The 24,165-nt window shown below is 38.3% G+C and overlaps 1 protein-coding gene across 1 annotated transcript in view; it reads right to left on the minus strand.

Annotated features, from left to right (window-relative positions):
• The window catches only part of ZRANB3 (zinc finger RANBP2-type containing 3), a 227,014-nt gene that overhangs the window by 63,596 nt on the left and 139,253 nt on the right, over nt 1–24,165 (minus strand). Inside the window, exons 7-8 of the mRNA XM_066346300.1 lie at nt 15,979–16,150; nt 13,993–14,109 (exon numbers count right to left, since the gene is read on the minus strand). Of these exons, the coding sequence (XP_066202397.1) occupies nt 13,993–14,109; nt 15,979–16,150 (289 nt within the window). The remainder of the gene's footprint in view (nt 1–13,992; nt 14,110–15,978; nt 16,151–24,165) is intronic.

The following is a 24,165-nucleotide window of genomic DNA, read 5'->3' on the forward strand; positions in this document are numbered from 1 at the left end:
TTTTCTTTTTTGGTGACGGAGACAGAGAGAGATAGAGAGAGGGACAGACAGACAGGAAGGGAGAGAGACAAGAAACATCAATTCTTCGTTGTAGCACCTTAGTTGTTCATTGATTGCTTTCTCATACGTGCCTTGACCGGGGGGCTACAGCAGACTGAATGACCCCTTGCTCAAGCCAGCGACATCAGGGGCTCGAACCTGGGTCTTCCACATCCCAGTCTGACGCTCTATCCACTGCGCCACCGCCTGGTCAGTTGCGACTGGTTTCTTTTTTCTTTTTTCTTTTTTACAGAGGCAGAGATAGACAGGGAGACAGACAGGAACGGAGAGAGATGAGAAGCATCAATCATCAGTTTCTTGTTGCGCGTTGCGACTTCTTAGTTGTTCATTGATTGCTTTCTCACATGAGCCTTGACCGCGGGCCTTCAGCAGACCGACTAACCCCCTGCTGGAGCCAGCGACCTTGGGTCTAAGCTGGTGAGCTCTTTGCTCAAGTCAGATGAGCCCCGCTCAAGCTGGCGACCTCGGGGTCTTGAACCTGGGTCCTTCCGCATCCCAGTCCAACGCTCTATCCACTGTGCCACCACCTGGTCAGGCGCGACTGGTTTCTTTATTAGCATGTTTCCAATCTATGTTGTAGCATTCATTAGTATTTAATTTTTTTTCTACTGTCAAGTAATATTCCATTGTATAGATAAGCCACATTTTATTCATCCATTAATCAGTTGATATCCTCTTTGCCCTTTTTGAAATTATTCTTCTATCTAGTTCACCTAATACTGTTTCTTATTAATTTATTGATTTGTGGTAGTCAATTTACCTTTTATCCTTTAAAATTAGTTTAAATTAGGAAAGTACCAAATTCAAAGAGACTATTCATTGCTTATTCACCCTAGACCCACCCTGCCCAATAGACTATCACAAAAGAAAGGCTAGGAATTTGTTTTCCGCTGCTTCTTCCCCATTGCTCATGGTTCTTAATTAGGAACCATTTCATCAACCTGAAAAATTATTTTCAAATCTGGAAGAAGATAGCCTTCAGGGAAGACAGGTTGTTCCATACCATGATGTCAGTGTTTGGGGGATTTTCAGAGCACATATCAAAATTTTCCCATAGAAAAGAGTTTCACTTCAAAAGGTGGTGTGGGTGAACTATTTGTAAATGCTATTTTTTTTATCTTTAGGCATGTTAATGACTATATCTGTAAACAGAAATCTAACATTTCTAATGCATCTCATCTTTGACAGTAACAAAGTTCCAGAGCCCACTTGACACTGAGAAGCAGAAGGGCCAATACAATGCGAAGAGAGCAACTCCAGTTTAATACTCTACCAACACAATCTTACAAACAACCTGGAATCCTAAATTTTCCCATAAAACTTTTTGGAACATGATATAATAAAACAATTATTCTATCTAATCAATCTGCCTTATGTAGAATGGGTGAGAAAGAACATTCCCATTAATGGCATACTCTATTAGGTTACTCAAACTTAGAGAAAATTAGAAAGTAAAGCCAATATTATTATGGACTTCTGAAAACTTATTTTCATGTAAGTTGATTTCACGGAAGTTTGGTCATAAAAGTCATTCATCAAAACAGCTAATTTAAGTCTTTTAAAACTGAATTCAATTTTATAACATTCCGTTGTCTTTTCAAACTTCTTCCACTGGTTATGTCAATAAAGCAATCAATTTTGTACTATTAAACCGTAGGCATAAATAAACCTTATTTGGGTGTTAAAAATTATAACACATAAAACATGCAGACTTTAAAATTCTGTATCTTCTCCATGCCTGTGCAAGAATGCTAAAAAATTACCAAGAGAAAACAGGTACAGTCACTAACTACTAAATTTATTCAGCTATCCTATGGGAATGACAGCTGAGTGCATGTGCTCTGGAGCCAAACTGTTTGGGTTCAAATCTTACCTCTATCATTTACAATCAGAGTTCTTGAGCAAGACCCTTAAACTGTGTTTTAGTTTCCCAATTTATAAAAGGGAATAAAAAAGCACCTATAGCCCACAGAGTGGTGGTAAGAATTAAGAGTGAGTGCGTAAGATGTTTGGAATAGTGCCCAGTACATAGTAAACATTGTAGAAGTGTTAGTTATTATTATTACTCTATTTCTCCAGTAAATTGCAAGAACAAATTTAACCTTTACTACTTTCTTTGAAATCAGAACCTCTGCCTCAGCTCTCAAATTTTCCCCCAGAGAAAACAGAATTTATCATCTAGGAATTCCATGACCTTTCCTTACTTTTACTCATTATAACTTCCTTTCCTTTTGTAACAAGGAAGATCTTTCTACTCTTCTCTAAGGCAAATTGCTCCACCTGTGATTCCAAATGTAACTATTCTGCCACCCCAAAATCCTTACACTGCTCTTCCTTTTTTCTTTTTTATAAATAAAATTTTATTTTAATGGGGTGACATCAATAAATCAGGGTACATATCAAAGAAAACATGTCCAGGTTATCTTGTCATTCAATTCTGTTGCATACCCATCACCCAAAGTCAGATTGTCTTCCGTCACCTTCCATCTAATTTCCTTTGTACCTCTCCCCCACCCTCTTCCCCTCTCCCTTCTTCCCTCCCCCTGCCCCCCGTAACCACCACACTCTTGTCCATGTCTCTTAGTCTCATTTTTATGTCCCACCAATGTGTGGAGTCCTGCAGTTCTTGTTTTTTTCTGATTTACTTATTTTACTTCATATAATGTTATCAAGATCCCACCATTTTGTTGTAAGTGATCCGATGTCATCATTTCTTATGGCTGAATAAATAGTATACCATGGTGTATATGTGCCACATCTTCTTTATCCAGTCTTCTATTTTTTTTTTTTTACAGTGATTAAAGCCTTTAAGCAAACTCTTGGCCAATACAGCAAGAATCCATAAAAGAGTAGTGTCCTTAACATGTTCACCAAGTCCAAGTTGGCCCCAACACCATGCCAAATCCCTGAAAAATGCAACCCAACCCCAGTTCAGTCTGTTAGGAGCTGTCCCAAGGAGCAGGAGTCCAGGAAAAGTTGCTCTTCCTTTTGAAGTGGACATTTCAACTTTCATAAAGCCTTTTTCCGTTCCACATGGCCACATAGATAACATACTATCTTTTCCCTCCTCTAAAATGATAACATTATTGTTTTATTTTCACTTTATTCCTATTGACCATCTCCTTCCTAATGAACAGGAAGCAGACTGTGCCTGGTTCAGAGCCAGAGACCCTTTCCTAAGCAGAGGAACTGGCGTAGGAAGAGGTGTCTCCAGCCTCACACAGCCCCTGTGCAGCAGAGCCTGTCGCAGCAGCCTCATTAGCTCTCACTGCACATTATAAATGAGTTCTGCCTGTTTAAGCCGCTAAGGAAACACAGCAAAGGGGAACTGCGCTTTGCACATAATGAAACTGTGTTTGAAGCAATCTGCTTTCTGAAAAAATTTTAAGCTCTAAGGAATGCTGCTATTCCCAAAATAACAGAGAAACCTAAATTATGGGTTGGTTTAATCAGAGAAAAATAACTGGCATTTCTCTTAAAATGGTTTCTCTAAAAATGAGATGTTGTAATGTTCCAGAAAATAGCTAAAAGTTGGTTAAACCATATGTACCATTTATATCTGTATTTTCCCTAGGAGAGTATTATACTGATCCTAAATCTAAGAAATCTGTTCATTTGTATTCACTGTATTCTCAATAAATATTAAAAGTGGTAAGAATAATGATATTAAGGTAATTTTAATTAATTGTCTGAGATCCTTTACTAATTGATTTTTACCAGTAACATTGATTATTTTATGTTCATTTCCTTTTAGTATTTATCATAATTATTTACTGCTTTTTATCATAATTAAACTTTTTTTGTGTGTGACAGAGACAGAGAGCGAGACAGAGAAAGGGGCAGACAGGAAGGGAGAGAGATGAGAAGCATCAATTCTTCATTGCAGCACCTTAATTGTTATTGATTGCTTTCTCATATGTGCCGTGACCGGGGGGCTCCAGCAGAGCAAGTGACCCCTTGCTCAAACCAGTGACCTTGGGCTCAAGCCAGTGATCATGGGGTCATGTCTATGATCCCATGCTCTAGCCAATGAATGCGCACTCAAGCTGGTGAGCCTGTGCTCAAGCTGGATGAGTGCAGACTCAAGCCAGTGACGTCAGGTTTCGAATCTGGGTCCTCTGCATCCTAGTCTGACACTCTATCCACTGTGCCACTGCCTAGTCAGGCCATAATTAAACTTCTCATCATTAAGAAATACCTAAAAAAGAGATCTCAATAATGTAATAACAAAAGTAAGGAGATAATAATAAGCATACTTAAAACTTAAACAGCTTCCATGCTTCAAAGAAGAACAAGTATTTAACCTCAATTGGCAGACCAGCTTAAATGTTTACACAGCACATGGATGACGAATGTCAATACCATAACTGTATTGTACTATAACACGGTATATAATAAAAATGATCATATCAATAGGACTTAATTTGCTGACATGACCAAATTTTAAGCACTGGGACTGTATTCCTGTCTGCCTACAAGACACTGTAGGATATGAGAAAAAAAAGGGTGAAGATTAGAGAAGAGAAAGGAACCTATCCTGGAGCTCTATAAAACTAGAATAGATGGAGATACATTTGTCTAGAAGGTGTTAGACATAACTCTGCCTAGAGTAAGGAAGAAGATAGATAACCCTCAGTGCTCCTTGTAGCTCACTGTCCTCTAACCACAATTTTTTACTTTTATTTATTTATTTATTTATTTATTCATTTTTAGAGAGGAGAGACAGAGAGACAGAGAGGGAGAGAGAAGAGAGAGAGAAGGAGGAGGAGCTGGAAGCATCAACTCCCATATGTGCCTTGACCAGGCAAGCCCAGGGTTTCGAACCGGCGACCTCAGCATTTCCAGGTCGACGCTTTATCCACTGCGCCACCATAGGTCAGGCTAACCACAATTAATGAGCAGTGTTAAAATAGTCATATAAATGGATGTAGGAAGTATTCACTTCCTCAGAAGAGCTGACAAGAAAAAGATGTTATACTTTACACATTATTTACTATATAGTTATAGTCTTTTTAAACTTTTTTTTTTTTTTTTTTTTTTACAGACAGAGAGTGAGTCAGAGAGAGGGATAGATAGGGACAGACAGACAGGAACGGAGAGAGATGAGAAGCATCAATCATTAGTTTTTCATTGCGCATTGCAACACCTTAGTTGTTCATTGATTGCTTTCTCATATGTGCCTTGACCATGGGCCTTCAGCAGACCAAGTAACTCCTTGCTGGAGCCAGTGACCTTGGGCTCAAGCTGGTGAGCTTTTGCTCAAACCAGATGAGCCCGCGCTCAAGCTGGCAACCTCGGGGTCTTGAACCTGGGACCTCGGCATCCCAGTCCGACGCTCTATCCACTGCACCACCGCCTGGTCAGGCTAGTTATAATCTTTTAAAAATTAAATACCACAAATAATAAAGGTATATGCCTCCAAAATAGCATATCCTATAACCATGATGGCAAACCTTTTTATAAAAACCGCCCACTTTTGCTGTTCTGATCAACCTGGTCCCTCCCGCCCACTAGTAGGTGTTCCAGCTTTCATGGTGAGCCAATCACAGCGCGGTTTGGTTGCTCCACTACCGCCCACCATGAAAGCTGGAATGCCCACTAGTGGGTGGGAGGGACTAGGTTGACCAGCACTGCAAAAGTGGGCGGTTTTCATAAAAAGGTTTGCCATCACGGTCCTATAAGTAACTGTATACTCAAAAAATATATTTACTTGAAAACTCATTTTTAGAAAAATCTTCTTACACGTCAAATATTTCATATTTAGATAACTATCATTAGGTATTCATAAATATCTTTAAGTTCTTCAACATAATTGTTCAAATGGTTCAATGAAGAGAAAAGTATTTCTAACATGATACTGGCACAGATCTTATTTAACAGGGGCTGGGTATAAACCATATCTCCTGTTTCTCCCACTTTCGATGAATGGAACAAACATCAACCCAGTTGACCAAGCAAGAAATATATATTCTACTTTTTCCCTCCCCTCCATATTCAGCCAACCACCAATGTCCATAGATTCATCACCTTAATAAAATAACTCTTAAGTTATTCTTTTCTTTCCAGCTAAGATGTGGTACAGCCACTGCCTTGGTTGAGATCACCAGTGTAGCATCCCAACTGGATTCCCTGCCTACAGGCTTGTTTCTTCCAGTGCATTCTTCACACAGCTATAGTTCTTTTTCTAAAGCACAACTTGATCATTTTACTCTATTCCACTACATTAGATTACTTAGAACCCTAAGGCTAAATTACAAACTATGAAGAGTAGCCTTCATGATATAGTCACTGCTTCCTATAATCTCCAGCCTAGTCTCTCTCAGAATTCCTTCCTGACATTCTGTTTTAGCCATGATGATCTACTTTTGGTTCCCTAAATAAACCATTTCTGGTTAATCTTTGAGTTTTCAAAAACTATACATCTGTCTGAAATATACTCCATCAGTCTCATTGTACTTTACTCCCCCATTTTTGGTTAACTAAATCTTATGTCCCACTCCAGATGTCTTTCCAAACACTCTCCCCACGCCTCCACACCCCCTCCAAACTAAGACAAGTGTCAATTCCCGTGTGCTTCCACAGTTTGAAGCACTAACCATAGTCCTCTATAGTTGAATGTTATTTTGCTGTCTTCCCCAACAGACTTAGATTCTTTGAGAGGTAGACATATCTCTTGTTCACTATGCCTCCCTGGCACCAGGCAATATCCCTGCCACATAATAAGCACTAAATAAATATCTGTTGAATTAGTCCAGAAAACAGCTAAAGAAAGGACTCTTCAATACTAATTTGCATACAACATAGTAGCCAATTTATAATCTATGGTATTTCAAAAGTTCATTTACAAATTGGCTTGGGAGAATTCTGAACACATTTTCTCACATAAAACAATATTAAATGTAGTTGAAAATTAGCTACTTTCCACAAAATCTATTTCATCTATAATGTAGCTAAACTATTATTTACAGTTACTAAAGACTATAACTATTTAATATCAATAATGTTTCTGGGGAAAAAAATGTATGAAGAATTCCAATTTAGTAATGCCATGAATTAATTATTTCTAGCTGCAGAGCAGAAATAGTTCCAATTTATGTAAGTGGCTGAGGATAGAGCTTCTAACAGGGAATGAAAAATAACTAAAAACAGGGAATTGGGTGGCAAGGATTTGGTCTTCTGCCGTCATTAATGCCGTCTTTGGGAACATGTTTCAATCTGGGGATGACAGACTTTTCATCGTTTTTTCATTCTTTCAAGAATCCTAGGAATTAGGTACCAACTTCCTACTGACTATCAACACTTCTGACTTCCAACAAGGGTTTCTTATCACAGACAGAAAATTATATAAAAGATTCTCATATACATCCTTTTCCCTTAAACAACCATTCTGTACTTAGTATTAAGTACAAAGAAAGTTAAGCAAGCAAAGAAATAAAAATTAAGATAGCTATTAACTCCATGAAAAACAAGTTATCAAAACAAAAGAAATGTAATTATAGTCAACTGTGAAATGTTTAACTGAGTCATTATACTGTAAACAATGAACACTGATCAAAGCAAAAATTATAAGGGAAAATGAAGTATGGTAAGTGTACTGTAAATACTTTCTTCTAGCCTTTATTTTGCATTTACATTTTTATAAGTGTCTTTTGTACATCATACTTTTTTTTTCTTTTGTGTGACAGAGAAAGCGAGAGATAGAGAGAGAGACAGATATGGACAGACAGACAGGAAGGGAGAGAGATGAGAAGCATCAATTCTTCGCTGCGGCACCTTAGTTGTTCATTGATTGCTTTCTCACATGTGCCTTGACTGGGAGGCTACAGCAAACCGAGTGACCCTTGCTCAAGCCAGTGACTTTGGACTCAAGCTGGTGAGCCTTGCTCAAACCAAATGAGCCCGCGTTCAAGTCGGGGACCTCGGGGTTTCGGACTTGGGTTCTCCGCGTCCCAGTCCGACGCTCTATCCACTACGCCACTGTCTGGTCAGGCTGTACATCATACTTTTTTAAACATGATGGTTTTAGTTTTGAGTCCCATTTTTTCCCTTTACTTTAAAGTGTGTGCTCTTATGATGTTGAATTATAATGTTTTACACATGGAATTTATATAATTTATTAACTAATGTCATTTCATTAAGTTTAATAATTAAAAAGTATGTAATTTTGTATCCTATCTAAAAAAAATTACAACCCAAAGTTTGGGAATATTTTTATGTTGTATGCTATTAAAATTTAGCTTATATTTATGTCTTTGACACATTTCAAGTTAATTTTTATGTATGGTGTGAAATAATAGTCAAGGCTTATTTGTTTTTCTTAAGGATACCAATTTGTTCTAATATTATTTGTTGAGAAACTATCATTTCCCACTGACAGTTATCTCAATTTCTTTCCTAATATCAATTGACAATCTATGTAAAGGTTTATTTCTAGACTGACTTTTCTGGCTCATTAATATAAATGTCTCTCCTTATACCAATACCACAAAAGACTGTATTACTGCAACTTTATAGCAGGTATTTATATCATATAGTGAGTCTATCAACTTTGTTCAGAATTATAGAAAGTCTTTAGTGTTGCCTCATGAATTTTACAGTTTGTCAATTTCTACAAAAAAAATACAGGCATTTTGATTAGCATTGCATTGAATATATAAATTAGTTTATAGTGCAGTGGCATCATAGCAATATTGAATCTTTTTTTTTTTTTTTGTATTTTCTGAAGTTGGAAACGGGGAGGCAGTCAGACAGACTACCGCATGCGCCCGACCAGGATCCACCAGGCATGCCCACCAGGGTGCAATGCTCTGCCCATCTGGGGCATTGCTCTGTTGCAACCAGAGCCATTCTAGCACCTGAGGCAGAGGCCATAGAGCCATCCTCAGCGCCTGGGCCATCTTTGCTCCACTGGAGCCTTGGCTGTGGGAGGGGAAGAGAGAGACAGAAAGGAAGGAAAGGGGGAGGGGTGGAGAAGCAGATGGGCGCCTCTCCTGTGTGCCCTGGCCGGGAATCAAACCTGGGACTCCTGCACGCCAGGCCGACACTCTACCATTGAGCCAACCGGCCAGGGCACAATATTGAATCTTTTGATTTGGGAACATATTTTACCTTGTTATTTAAGTTTGCTTTACACTCTCCAAACAATATTTTGTAGTTTTCAGTGCATATATTTTGTCGAATTTATCCTAAAGTAGTTCATGTATATTGATGCTATTATAAATTGAATTTTTAAAATTTTAACTTCTAATTTTTTGTTACTATATAGAACTACAAATGATTTCTGTATATTGAGCATAGATCTTGCAACCTTAAAGTAATTCACTCATTAGTTCTAGTAGCTTGATTTTTCCTTGTCTTTCTAGGTAGATCATCAGGTTGTCTGTGATATAGACCATTTTACTTATTCCTTTTCAATCTGCATGCTTTTTATTTCTTTTTCTAGATTTATTGCACAATAATAAGAAAATGTTGAACAAAAGTGGTGACAGCTGTCTATCTTGTTCCTTATATCAGGGGAATAGCATTTATAGTCTTTGAACATTAAGTATGAAATTAAGTGTATGTTTTTAATAAATGCTTTTCATTGGAATGTGGAAGTCCCTTTTTAGTCCTATTTTGCCAAAAGGTTTTTTTTTACAAATGGATGTAAAATTATGTCATATGATTGAGATAATCATATGGTGTTCCATCGTTAATGTGGTGAATTACAGTAATTGATTATTATTTCTCTAACTTGATTTAAACCTATCATCTTGTTAGTTGTTTTCTATTTGACCCAGTTCTTTTTTCTGTCTTCTTTTGGATTAAATTATATTTTTGTCTGTCATTAGAGTGCTTTATTGTATCCATGATATATACATTTTAAAACTTTTTATTTTGAAATAATTTTAGACATACCAGTGGTTGCAAAAATAATATAGAGTTTTTGTGTATCCTTAACCTAGCCACCTTCAATAATAATTTCTTATATAACCATATTACAATATCTATACCAGAAAAATTACACAGGTATAATGGGTTTTTCTATCATTATAATTCTACTGTTTTGAAAATATTAAAATGGTGTCAAGAGCATAAAAGGACATGAAATACCTGGAGATAAATTTAACAAAATGTATTTAAGAAAACTGAAAACACTGTTGGGAGAACTTAAAGAAGACCTAAATTAAAAGAGAGAGAGATACTCTTTTCATGGATCAGGAGATTCAATATTATTAAGAAGTCAATTCTTAATACCACCTCACCCCTGTTAGAATGGCTATTCAAAATGTAAGGAAATAACAAATGTTGCTGAGGATGTATAGGAAGGGAACTTTTGTTGACAGGAATGAAAATTGGTGCAGTTATTATGGAAAAGAGCATGGAGGTTCCTCAAAAAATTAGAGCTAGAACTACCATATGGTCCAGCAATTCCACTTCTGAGTCTCTATCAAAAGAAAATAAAAGCACTAACTCAGAAAGATATATGCATCCCATGTTCACTGCACCATTACAGGTATTTACAGTAACCAAGATATGCAAACAACCTAAGTGTCTATCAGTGGATGAATGGATAAGAAACTAGTATGTACATACAGTAAAATATCATTCAGCCATACAAAGAAGGAAATCTTGCCATTTACGACAACATGGACAGGCTTCGAGGGGCACTATGCGAGGGGCACTATGCTAAGTGAAATAAGTCAGAGGAAGACAAATACTGTATGATCTCACTTATATGTGGAATCTTAAAAAAAATACTGGGCTCATAGAACAGACTCGTGGGTTGCTAGAGGGTAGGAGAATGGGAGAAAGGGGGTCAAAAGGGACAAACTTCTAGTTATAAAGTAAATGGATCATGAGGATATAATATACAACATGGTGACTACAGTTAATAATATTTTATTGCATGTTTGAAAGTTGCTAAGAGAATAAATCTTAAGGGTTCTCATCATAAATATATAATGATGGATATTAGCTATATTATTTTGGTGATCATTTTGCCATATATACAAGTATCAAATCATTATGTTGTACACCTGAAACTAACATAATATGTGCCAATTATACTTCAATTAAAAAGAATTCTGCCAAATGAATCTATAGATTCAAAACAATACCAATCAAAATTTTACATACTTAAGAAGCTAATATTAAACTCATAAAGGAAAGCAAAAGACCTAAAATAGATAAAACAATTTTGAAAAAGAATAAAGTAAGGATGAACACTATGTGATTTCAAGACTTGTTATAAAGATAGTCAAGCTACTGTAGTGTTCTATAAGGTTAGATGTACAGATCAATAGAACAGAATGAGAATTCAGAAACAGACCCACACATATATGACCAATTAATTTTTTATAAAGGTGCCAAGAAAATTCAATGAGGAAAAAGTAGTCTTTCTAACATAGTGCTGCAACAACTGAAAATCCACAGAAAACCAAAAACAAAGCAAAAACAAACTGAGCCTCTACCATTACTTTGTGCCACATAAAAAAATTCACTCAAAATAGTGCATGGACCTACATGTATCACTTGAAGCTATAGTGCTTTCAGAAGAAAACATAGGAGAAAATCTTTATAAATTTGGGCTAGGAAAAAACTAATTAGAACTCAAAAAGCACATGACATAAAAGAAAAACTGATAAATAAGACTGTTTCAAAATTTAGAATTTCTGTTCTTTCAAAGACAATGTGAAGAAAATAAAAATGGAAATCAACAGGCTTACAAGAAATATTTGTAAATAAACACAGATATGTTAGAGGACTTGTTGCTAAAATAGATAAAGAGCTTTTATAACCCACTATAAATAGGGCTTGATAAGAATAGATAGTTTTCGCCCTGGCCATTTGGCTCAGTGGTAGAGCGTCGGCCTGGCGTGCAGAAGTCCCGGGTTCGATTCCCGGCCAGGGCACACAGGAGAGGCACCCATCTGCTTCTCCACCCCTCCCCCTCTCCTTCCTCTCTGTCTCTCTCTTCCCCTCCCGCAGCGAGGCTCCAATGGAGCAAAGATGGCCCGGGCGCTGGGGATGGCTCCTTGGCCTCTGCCCCAGGCGCTAGAGTGGCTCTGGTCGTAACACAGCGAGCCCCGGAGGGGCAGAGCATCACTCCTTGGTGGGCAGAGCGTCACCCCCTGGTGGGCATGCCGGGTGGATCCCGGTCGGGCGCATGCTGGAGTCTGTCTGACTGTCTATCCCCGTTTCCAGCTTCAGAAGAAAAACAAAAAAAAAGAATAGATAGTTTTCAAAAGAAAATAGTTTAAAAGCACATGAAAACATGTTCAGCGTCATTAGTCATGAACAAATAAAAATAACAATGAGATAACACTACATAGCAGATAGCTAAATTAAAAGACTGATAATATAGCCCTGGCCAGTTGGCTCAGTAGTAGAGTGTTGGCCCAGAGTGTGGAAGTCCTGGGTTCGATTCCTAGCCAGGGCACACAGGAGAAATGCCTATCTGCTTCTCCACCCTTCCCCCTTTCCTTTCTCTCTATCTCTCTCTTCCCCTCCTACAGCCAAGGCTCCATTGGAGCAAAGTTGGCCCGGGCGCTGAGGATGACTCCATAGCCTCCGCCTCAGGCAATAGAATAGCTCTGGTTGCAACAAAACAACACCTCAGATGGGCAAAGCATCGCCCCCTAGTGGGCATGCCAGGTGGATCCTTGTCGGGCACATGCGGGAGTCTGTCTCTCTGCCTCCCCGCTTCTCACTTCAGAAAACAAATAAAAATAAATAAATTAATAATAATAAAAAAGAAACACTGATAATACCAAGTGCTCACAAAAAATTCGGAACAACTGGAAATCTCACACATTTGCCTTTAGGAATGCAAAATGGTATAGCACTTTGGAAGACAATTTGGTAGCTTTTTATAAAGATAAACTTACATTTTCCATAGATCCAGCAGTCCCATTTCCAGTTATTTACTCAAGGATAATAAACAATGTCTACACAAAGGCCTGTACATGATTGATTGTAACAGGCTTATTCATAATAGTCCATACTGAGAATACTCCAAATGGTCATTGATTAGTAAAAAAATTTAAAGAAATTGTTATATTCAAACATTGAAATATTATTCAGCAATAAGAGTAAATAAACTAATGACATGCAAAAACATGGATCAATATTAAAAGCTTTACATTAAATGAAAGAAGCCAGACGTGAGGCTACATAGTACTAGATGGTTCCATTCTGTGACATTCTGGGAAATGCAGAACGATAGTGACAGAAGCAGATTGTGACTGCCATGGTCTAGCGGGGACACCCAAGGGAAATGACTGCAATGGTTCAGAAGGGAACATTGGTAACGTAAAAAAAATATTTTTTTATCTATCGTGCTGTCAAACTTCATCAAGCTATACATTTTAGAAGAGATTTCACTGTAAATAAATAATATCTCAATAAACCTCACTTTAAAAAATTATGTTATAAAATATTTCAGAATTGGAGAGGGATGACACTTATTAGCATGTTTAAGTTCTACCATGCTGGTGAAAACAACAACTTGATAGGCATATTGAGATTTAAAAACTCTTTAACACTTTCCAGACAAACAGAACATGAGCTCATCTATCTCTGTAGGAAACTAAAAATATAATACCAATGAAAAATAACTGACAAGTAAAAAAAGATTATTTGTAGTAATTATGTAGTAAAACCATAAAAAAGCTGATAATAAAGATGAACATATGCATGTCTTTTAAAGTATAAAACAACATCAAAGTGTACCGTTATATTGGAGAGGACCAATAGATGGATGGGCATAATGGTGTTCTATATATTATTGTTTACTTTGAATATGTCTGAATTTTTTTCATTATAAACAGTTAGAAAAGTAAATGACAAAGACATGTTACAATATGAAAATAAGCTGCTTAAGTAAAAACATTAAAGTATATTAAATAATTTGTATCAAGACAAACACATAATGGCCCAGCAAATGAGTACCTTGGCAATTGCAGTTTGTTTAAACATGCGAGTAATCAACCCCATAATAGTCTCATTGGCAACTGAGTTTGGAGCTCTTGTTAATTTTTCCCACTCTTCAAAGCTGGTATTCAATTCCTACGTTGGAGAAAATAACAATGTTTAGAAATGCAGCATAAAGAACAGAACAATTAATGCAGCAATGAATTGCATCCTACCTAATATTTTTACCTATAAAGATATAAAAAGAAAATTCTCAAGGATGCCAATGTGTTCATTTAAAAACATCAACATGGAGGCAGGTAGGTCAGGTAAATGTTCACACCAATGACAGAACCTAATGACAGGCTGTGAGTGAAACCAAGCCCTTTGCTAACATCATAAATCAAATAATTACAGCTTCATCTTAAGGGCAAACATTGTGCAAAGTAAACATAAAAATTTAAATACATAAGAAAGTAGGGTAGTGAAAATGTATAGCAAAGTACTTTTATAAAAGATACGATTTTATTTAAATAAGCATAAAGACTTGGGGGACAGTTAAATAAAAATATAATATAATCATATATTTTTATTTTTCTTCCTAATGCTAAAATAGTAAATAATGGAAATTGGATTATTTTTCCAAAAACAAATTACTCAATGTTTACAGAATGCTTACTTGAAGATTTCAAAATAAAACAATGCAAGGTTATGTCCAGATTTGAAGAAATTTCAGAGAATATGTAAGAACTACAGTACCCAAATGTATATAAAGATTTGGTAAAATACAATTTGGCTTTCTGCTATGTTTAACTTCACATCTTACATGATCACAGGGTTTAAAGCTTTCAAGAACAGGGCTGTAAATTATTCTAAAAGACAGCTATTCATACTTAAAAAAACGAAATCCTAGAGGAAGAGACACAACTTCCCTCGCTTAATGCCCTGCAGATACTTAGAATTCATAATACTAAATCTTTGCTGTAATTGAAGTACTTTTTTCTATATTCAGCATATATATATTTAGCTTGAAAAAAAGAGAGAAAGAGGGAGGGAGAGACAGAAAGGGAGAAAGATTAGAAGCATGAACTCTAGTTGCAGCACTCTAGTTGTTCATTGTTTGCTTCTCATACGTGCCTTGTCTGGGGGGGGGGGCTCAACCTGAACAAGTAACCCCTTGCTCAAGCCAGCGACCTTTTGGTTCAAGCCAGGGATCATGTTGATGACCCCACACTCAAGCTGGCAATCCCGCGCTCAAGTTGGTGAGCCCATGCTCAAGTCCGCAACCTTGGGCTTTTGAATCTGGGACCTCAGTGCCCCAGGTTGATGCTCTATCCTTGCACCACCACTGGTCAGGCAGAAATATACTTTTTTTTTTTTAGAAATATACTTTTTAATTACTAGGATACTGAATCTTTTCAAATTATTAACAAGTTTAAATTCTTCCTGCTCTCTTCTTGAAATAATAAGTCAATTCATATGCTCTATTAATTTAACCTATTTTAAGAAAGCAGACTTTTTCTTCTGTAAAATATGAAATATGCACAATCTTTCTTACTGTAATTTAAAATGATTTAAAACAAGACTTTTTTTTTTTGAGTCACTTTTTTTTTTTTCCTGAAGCTGGAAACGGGGAGAGACAGTCAGACAGACTCCCGCATGCGCCCGACCGGGATCCACCCAGCACGCCCACCATGGGGCGATGCTCTGCCCACCAGGGGGCGATGCTCTGTCCCTCCGGGGTGTCGCTCTGCTGCCACCAGAGCCACTCTAGCGCCTGGGGAGAGGCCAAGGAGCCATTCCCAGCGCCCGGGCCATCTTTGCTCCAATGGAACCTTGGCTGCGGGAGGGGAAGAGAGAGACAGAGAGGAAGGAGGGGGGGGTGGAGAAGCAAATGGGTGCTTCTCCTATGTGCCCTGGCCGGGAATCGAACCCGGGTCCCCTGCATGCCAGGCCGACGCTCTACGGCTGAGCCTACCGGCCAGGGCCAAAAAACAAGACTTTTAATCAAATAAGGGTTCTCACCTTGGCTGCTGCTGCTGGAATATCGAAAGGAATACGCTGTCTGATTTTAGGGGGCAGCTGGGTTAAAACTTCAGTCTTTAGTCTTCTAATCATTATGTCACTTAATAACTGATGGAGTTCATTAAGATTTGATGCCCCTTTACAATCCCACTGAGGCCTTTTACCAAAATATCTGTTAATATGAAGAAAAAAACATGTAGCAAAGCTGGATGCTAGAATAAGAAAACAATTTATCCAGTATGTTCTTCCTTTCAATGTTAAAAAGCCATGACACGGTCTTTGCTGTTATTTTTGAATGCAAATTTGTTTCAAAAAGCCCAGCTTAAGAAATAGTAATGAATAAGATTATACATAACTCTCAGCTATGAAAAATATTAGTGTTAAACCAGGGGTCTCAAACTCAACTCAGCATGTGGGCCGCAGAGCAAGATCACAGCTGTTCGGCGGGCAGCACTAGGTCTACAAAAGGCAACTGTTACGCAACACTTTTCTCACTGCAGTTGAAAACAAAAAAAAATCAGTACAACAAGCACAATCGTACATGCAGTTTACTCAGTGTCACAAAACGACCAGAAACTGTAGTTCACATCACAACTGCTGTTAACTAAGCTAATATCTAGCTAGGATGCTAGAGAAATGAAAAATACAAGTAGGCCCCTAGGCTTACTTAATTTTATCCAAAATATTTTGAACTTCGTGGATTAGTCTGCGGGCCGCACAAAATTGTTCGACGAGTTTGAGACCCCTGGTCTAAACGTACTGATTATACAGAGTTCATGCAGACTGGGATGAACTGGTAACTGACTACCACTGGCATTTTCAGTGGGCTCACACATGGCAGGCAGTGTGTTTAGCAGATCTAACTCTGCCAGTACCCCAGCCAGTCAATGACAACTAGACCACCTAAAACACTTCCGCACCTTCTGTAAGGAGAGGAGATACCATCTCACACTGCCAGCAAAGGAAATTACACACACACACACACACACACACACACACACACACACACACACCCAGAAACCCACTATGAAAGAGAGAATGGGAAAGGAAACATGAGAGGATAAAATGTTTAGAAGTCAATCAGGTACAAGTGGTTGCTGACTTGGTAAAAAGAAAACAAGGAAGCCACAACTTAAAATGCTTGCAGAAGGTAACCCCACACTCAGCGGGCGAGCTGTGCTCAAGCTGGTGACACTAAAGTCCAAGGTCGTTGCTCTTACCCACTGTGCTAACCACCAGTGAGGCAGTAGTTCATCGTTTTTATTGCTGAGTAATATATATTCCATGGATATATCACAACTGTTCGTGCATTCACTAGGTGAAGGACATCTGAATTGCTTCAAGGTATAGGTAACTATAAATAAAGCTGCTATAAACATTTCCATACAGATTTTTGAGTGAACATACGTTTTTATTTATCTTGATTAAATTCCCAAAGTGGGATTGCTTGCTTGTATACTAAATTTATGTTTAACTTTCTAAAAAAAAATTGGCATACTGTTTCCCAAAGTTTCTATACCATTCTGCATTCACACGAGCAATGTACGTGGGTTCCAACTGCTCAGCCCTGTCGCCATCACTTCGTATTATCAGCTTGTAAAAATTTTACCTATTTAATGCATATGTACTGGTATTTCACTGTGGTTTTAATTAGCATTTCTCAAATGACTAATGATATTGGGTATCTTTCTAAGTGCTTATTTGACCTCCACATAACTTCTTAGGTGATATTTCTAACTCAAATTGTTTTGAGAGATTTTTATATATTTTTTATAAACTCCTTTTGTATATTTTTAAATTTATATATTTATACATATGTATGATTTTATATATTCTTATATCAAATATGTGCTTTACAGAATTTTCTCTTAGTCTGTGGCTTGTCCATTCATTCTCTTAACAGTATTTTTGGAAGAAATCTTTTCAATTTGATGAAGTAAAATCACTTTTGTATTTTATGGTTCATGTTTTCTGTGTCCTATGTAAAAATGTTTTCATGCCTGACCAGGCGGTAGCACAGTAGATAGAGCGCTGGACTGGGACGCAGAGGACCCAGGTTCGAAACCCCGAGGTCTCCGGTTTGAGTGCAGGCTCATCAGCTTGAGCACTGGGTTGCTGGCTTGAGCGTGGAATAATAGACATGACCACATAGTCACTGGCTTGAAACCCAAGGTTGCTGGCTTGAGCCTAAGGTCAATGGCTTGAGCAAGGGGTCACTCACTTTGCTGCAGCCTCCCAGTCAAGGCACATATAAGAAAGCAATCAATGAACAACTAAGCAGACTAAGGAGTTGCAATAAAGAATTGATGCTTCATATCTCTCTCCCTTCCTGTCTGTCTGTCCGTATGTGTCCCTCTCTGTCTCTGTCATAAAAATACAAACAAATAATGAAAATAAAAATGTTTTCCTAAGCAAGGTCACAAAGATTTTCTCCTTTATTTGCTTTAAAAAATTTTATAGTTTTGTATTACAAGCCACATTTAATTAATTTAAAAAATTTTTAAATTGTAGTAAATAGACATAACATAAAATTTACCATCTTAACCTTTTTGTGTGTGTGTGTGTGACAGAAACAGAGGAGATAGAGAGTGGGACAGACAGGAAGGGAGAGATGAGAAGTATCAATTCTTCATTGCGACACCTTAGTTGTTCCTTGATTGTTTTCTCATATGTGCCTTGATGAGGGGCGGGCTGTTGCAGACCTTGGGCTCAAGCCAGCGACCATGGGGTCATGTCTATGATCCCATACTCAAGCTGGTGAGCCTGCGCTCAAACCGTATGAACCCGCACTTGAGCTGGCAACCTCGGGTTTCGAACCTGGGTCCTCTGCGTCCCAGTCCGATGTTCTATCCACTGTGCTACTGCCTGGTCAGGCCCATCTTAACTATTTTTAAGTGTACATTTCAGTAGTATTAAATGCATTCATAATGTTGAATGACTATCACCACCATTCATCTCCATAACTCTTAAAGTGAAATGCCATACCCATTAAACAATAATTCCTCATTGCTCCCTACCCCCAGTCCTGGCAACTACCACTGTACTTTCTGTCTATGATTTTGAAGACTCTATGTACCTCATATAAATGGAACTATACAGTATTTGTCTTTGGAAACTGGCTCATTGCATTTAGCATAGTATCCTCAAGGTTCATACATGTTGCAGCATATGTCAGAATTTACTTCCTCTTTAAGGCTGAATAATATTCCATTGTGTGCATAAACCAAACTTTGCTTATCTATTCATCCATTTTGACGAACACTTAGGTTGCTTCCACATTTTAGCTATTGTGATTAATGCTGTTATAAACATGGTTATAAAAAATATATATATATCTTTAAGTCTCTCCTTTAATTCCCCCCCCCTTTCTTTTACAAAGACAAAGAAAGAGTCAAAGAGAGGGACAGATAAGGACAGACAGACAGGAAGGAAGAGAGATGAGAAGCATCAATTCTTCATTGTAGCACTTTAGTTGTTCATTGATTGCTTTCTCATATGTGCCTTGGCTGGGGGGGGGGGCTACAGCAGACCGAGTGACCCCTTGCTCAAGCCAGCGACCATAGGGTCATGTTTATGATCGTGCGCTCAAGCCAGCAACCCTGCACTCAAGCTGGTGAGCCCAGGCTCAAGCCAGCAACCCGCACTCAAGCTGGCGACCTGGGGTTTTGAACCTGGGTCCTCTGCATCCCAGTCCAATGCTCTATCCACTGCGTCACCCCCTGGTCAAGCACTATCAGTAAATTAGTATAAATAAAGGAAATAACAATTTAAAAAGACAATGTTAAAGCATAGGACAAGGTGATGCTATGTGAAATTAGCAGATGAAGCATTACAATCAAGCTCTTCTAAAACTATGTAAAAATTATTAGACTTTAGACAAGGTAGAAATAAAGAATAAATGAAAACAACTTACTTGTTAATATAGTTAGATTATAGTATTTTTCCTTTCCACTTATATTGTCATAGAGTGACAAGTTTATTGTTTTATTGTCAAAATACATATATACATACATATATTTTATAAGTTCTTACTCATAAAAGCTAAAATCTATTCCCCTATTAAGTTTCACTACTTTCTGAATAGTTTTGCCCTCTGAGGCCACAAAGACAAAAGTCTCATTCCTTCAAAATGACAGATCTTTAAATGTTTAAAGACCTCTTCCTCTAGTCTTCTCTTTTTCAAATTCCTACAGGCTTCATGAGATCAGGCACTCCATCTTACTCATCGTTCTGTTGCCGGCAGCTCTGAAATAACGTCCTAAATATAGTAGGCAATCAATAATATTAGGCATTTGTAGAGCTGAATATGAAATCCCCTCATTATTCTGACCATCATTTCTCAGCTATGTTTTCATTTGTTCACTTGTTTCTTAAAATAGGACTTTTGGGTTCCCTCTCAAATCCTCGTATTCTTGTCTCCAATGACCTTCTAAAATTTACTCTAACCATTCATTTCACTCCCATGGCTATAAATGGTCCTGAAAAACAGCTTTCCCTGAAAATTCAAACTACCCCCATCATTCTAGCCTACCTGCTCATTTATTCCCACTATGTCTTTACTATCTTCATTAGGATCTTCCAGTTAAGTGACTGCACAACTTTTGCTATATCCACAATCTCCTTCCTGTTTTCACAATCTTCAATGGCTCCAAATATAAGCATTTTCCACGCCTGTACTTAGGCTGCTGGGTGCTGCTGGGGAAATCATACCTTAGAAAAGCCTGGTTCCTAGAAGGCTAAACTATTCATCTCAAATGGTTACTTGGCACTACCACCAATTCTAACACACTAGTCTGGTTATCTCATTCTCCTATTAGGCAAAATTTCTTTCTTTTTTTTTCTTATTAAGTGAGAAGAAGAGAGGCAGAGACAGACTCCCACATGCGCCCCGACCGAGATCCACCCAGCAAAACCCCTACCAGGCGATGCTCTGTCCATCTGGGCTGCTGCTCTGTTGCTTGGCAACTGAGCTATTTTAGCACCTGAGATAAGGCCATGGAGTCATCCTCATCACCAGGGAGAACTTTGCTCAAACCATTTGAGCTGAGGCTGTGGGAGCGGAAGTGAGAGAGAGAGAGAGAGATGGAGGGGAGAAGGGAGAGGGGTGGAAAAGCAGAAGGTTGCTTCTGTGTGCCCTGACTGGGAATCCAACCCAGGACTTGCACATGCTGGGCTGATGCTCTACCTCTGAGCCAACTGGCCAGGGCCCAAAATTCCAAACCATGCCAACATTTATCAAACTTCTTTTTTAAAAACTTTCATTGAACTTTTAACCCTCCACTTTTCCACTTCTCTGAACACATGACTGTCCTTCCCATTTCACAGAGGAAATAAAAATCATCATGTGCAAACCCCCTTAACTTCCCACCACCTCAGAAACTATATTCTCAATAATACCATGCGGCCATAAAAAGGATGAAGTGTTTATAATATACTACCATTTATGTAAAAATATAAATTTCTCTGAAAATGCACACAATTTCTATGGAAAGATTAAAAACTATATATAGAAAATAAAGTAGAGCACTGTCCTGGTGTGTGGATGGCCTGGGTTCAATTCCTGGTCAGGGCACAAAGAAGAAGCGACCATCTGCTTTTCCATCCCTCCCATCCCCCTTCCCTCTCTCTCTCTCTCTCTCTCTCTCTCTCTCTCTCTCTCTCGTCCCCTCCCACAGCCATGGCTCAACTGGTTCAAGTATATCAGCCCCCAGCACTGAGGATAGCTCTATGGAGCCTCTGTCTCTGGCACTAAAAACAGCTCAGTTGTGAGCACGGCCCCAGGTGGGCAGAGTATTGGCCTCAGATGGAGGTTGCCAGGTAGATCCCAGTCAGGGCACATGCGGAAGTCTGTCTCCCTATCACCGCTCCTCTCACTTGGAAAAAGAAGAAAAAGAAAAGAAAAAACTACATGTTGTTGCCTAAAAGTAGGGAAACTGAGATGAAAGCGAGATTTTTCAAAGTATATACCATGTTTCCCCATGTATAAGATGTACTTTTTTTTTTAATTTGGGGTCTAAAAACTAGGTGCGTCTTATACAGTGATTGCAGGTTTTTACTTGCATTTCCTGCCTTTTTTACATGGATAAGGAGTTGTATGAATTTTATGATGAATAAAACTTGAGTTCAATAAATCTATGTAATACATTTTTTTTCAAATTTCGGGCCCCAATATTAAGGTGCGTCTTATACATGAGGAAATACAGTACTGTGCACTATCAATTTAGAATTCTGAACCATGTGAAAATAGTATCCAAAAAGTCTCCAAACAAAATTAGGAGATGTAATCATGCACATTCTTGTCATGCTTTAAAATCACACAGTGAATGGGCTGGACGGGGGGTAAACTGGGAGTCATTGTTTAATGGGCACAGAGTTTCAGTTTGGGATAATGAAAGTTCTGGAGATGGTGGTGATGGATGGACTACAATGGGAATGCAAATAATGAAACAGAACTCGACATTTAAAAATAGTTAAAATTATAAATTTTCTTCTGTATATTTTATTACAATTAAACCCCCACAATATTGATAACTAAAACACAAAACAAAACTCTCCAATGTTTCTTACTGCTATTATGATAAAGAACAAGACTCTGACAAAGTCTCCACTAGCTCAAGAATATTCAGCTGAACTAGACTTATTTTAGTTCCTCAAAGACACAGCAGTCTCTTACTTTAGGTCTTAGCATCCAGATTTCTCTTCCTGGAATGCAAACAAAGACCTATCACTCATGGGATGCTTTTTTCTGTCCTCTTGTAAAGCCAGTAGCCGTGGCCACCATCACAGTCACCTGGCCCATGTAGGTTCGCATTAGATTTGGACAGACGGTAAAGAATCTGCGGAGCCAAAAACTGGTGGGCCATTTCCCTTTATTCTAGACTTGCACTCGGCAACCGAGTAAAAACACACAGTGGGAAAACTCTTCCCTTTCCATTCAGGGCTTCCAAATCCACTGACTCATCCGAGTTTTCCTAGAATCAAAGGTTTCTATCTCACCAGTCTTATTCACTTCTGTTCCCTACCTTCTTCTCCTGCGCAAACTGGCTTCTCCTTCACCTTCACCATTCCGCCATTTTAGCTGCCCCCTCCACATGGCCTCCCTGCTCTGTTACACCATGGGCTCTTCCTCTCTATAAGAACGTGGTCAGGCTTGACCTGTGGTGGCGCAGTGGATAAAGCGTCGACCTGGAAATGCTGAGGTTGCCGGTTCGAAACCCTGGGCTTGCCTGGTCAAGGCACATATGGGAGTTGATGCTTCCTGCTCCTCCCCCTTCTCTCTCTCTGTCTCTCCTCTCGCTCTTTCCCTCTCTCTCTCCTTTCTAAAATGAATAATAAAAAAAAAAGAACGTGGTCAATCTCCTCAAAATGGCCTCCTAGCTCCTCTTTTTAAAACTTTTTGGTGGGACAACCCCCTCCTCCAGCACACATTAGCATAACAAAGCCCCTTCCCAAGCAAGAAGGGCAATTAGCTGTATCACATGAGGTCAGCGGCCATCTTTAACAATAAGAGTGAGGAAAAAAAAAACCTATCTGCCTGACACCTCTGTTATTTGATTAATTCACTCTGCTGAACTCTGCGATAGCATCCTTACTTCCCTTTTATGATGCTCATCACAATGGTTAATTACTTAGTTAGTTGAATTAGAAACTCAGTGAAGGCTGGGATCACATGAGTCTTGTTCCCTAATGCATACTTGATGTCTACCATATGGCATGGCATATAACAAGTACCTTACTAAGTGTTTTTTGAATGAATAGATTAAGAATTAAATCATACTTTAGATGTATGTATTTCTAATCAATGAATGGAACAGAACCAACACTTACTCTGCATGTTTCCTTGACTAATGTGCCCTAATATTACTTTATTTTTATCAGTTATGACAACTGACTTCCATTTAGGGTAGGGTTATTCAAAACCAGAAATATTTTTGAATTGAATCACTGATAATATGTGGGAGTTTCTCAAATCACTTCTGCACAAAGCAGACACACTAGGCATAAATGCAGAATTTGTCCTATTAATTTTTATCTAATTATTTTTCAAACTGATCTCTGCCATATAGTATACTAACTATTTCTGTAAGATTTGAGCCATTAGCAAATGGAATAGACCTGACCTCTTTTTAGCCATGGATGGGAATTAAATACGACAGTGCTGAGGACAAAGTACCGTGCAATTTCTTA

This window comes from Saccopteryx leptura, chromosome 7 (assembly GCF_036850995.1).
Source record: "Saccopteryx leptura isolate mSacLep1 chromosome 7, mSacLep1_pri_phased_curated, whole genome shotgun sequence".
Taxonomy (NCBI): Eukaryota; Metazoa; Chordata; class Mammalia; order Chiroptera; family Emballonuridae; genus Saccopteryx; species Saccopteryx leptura.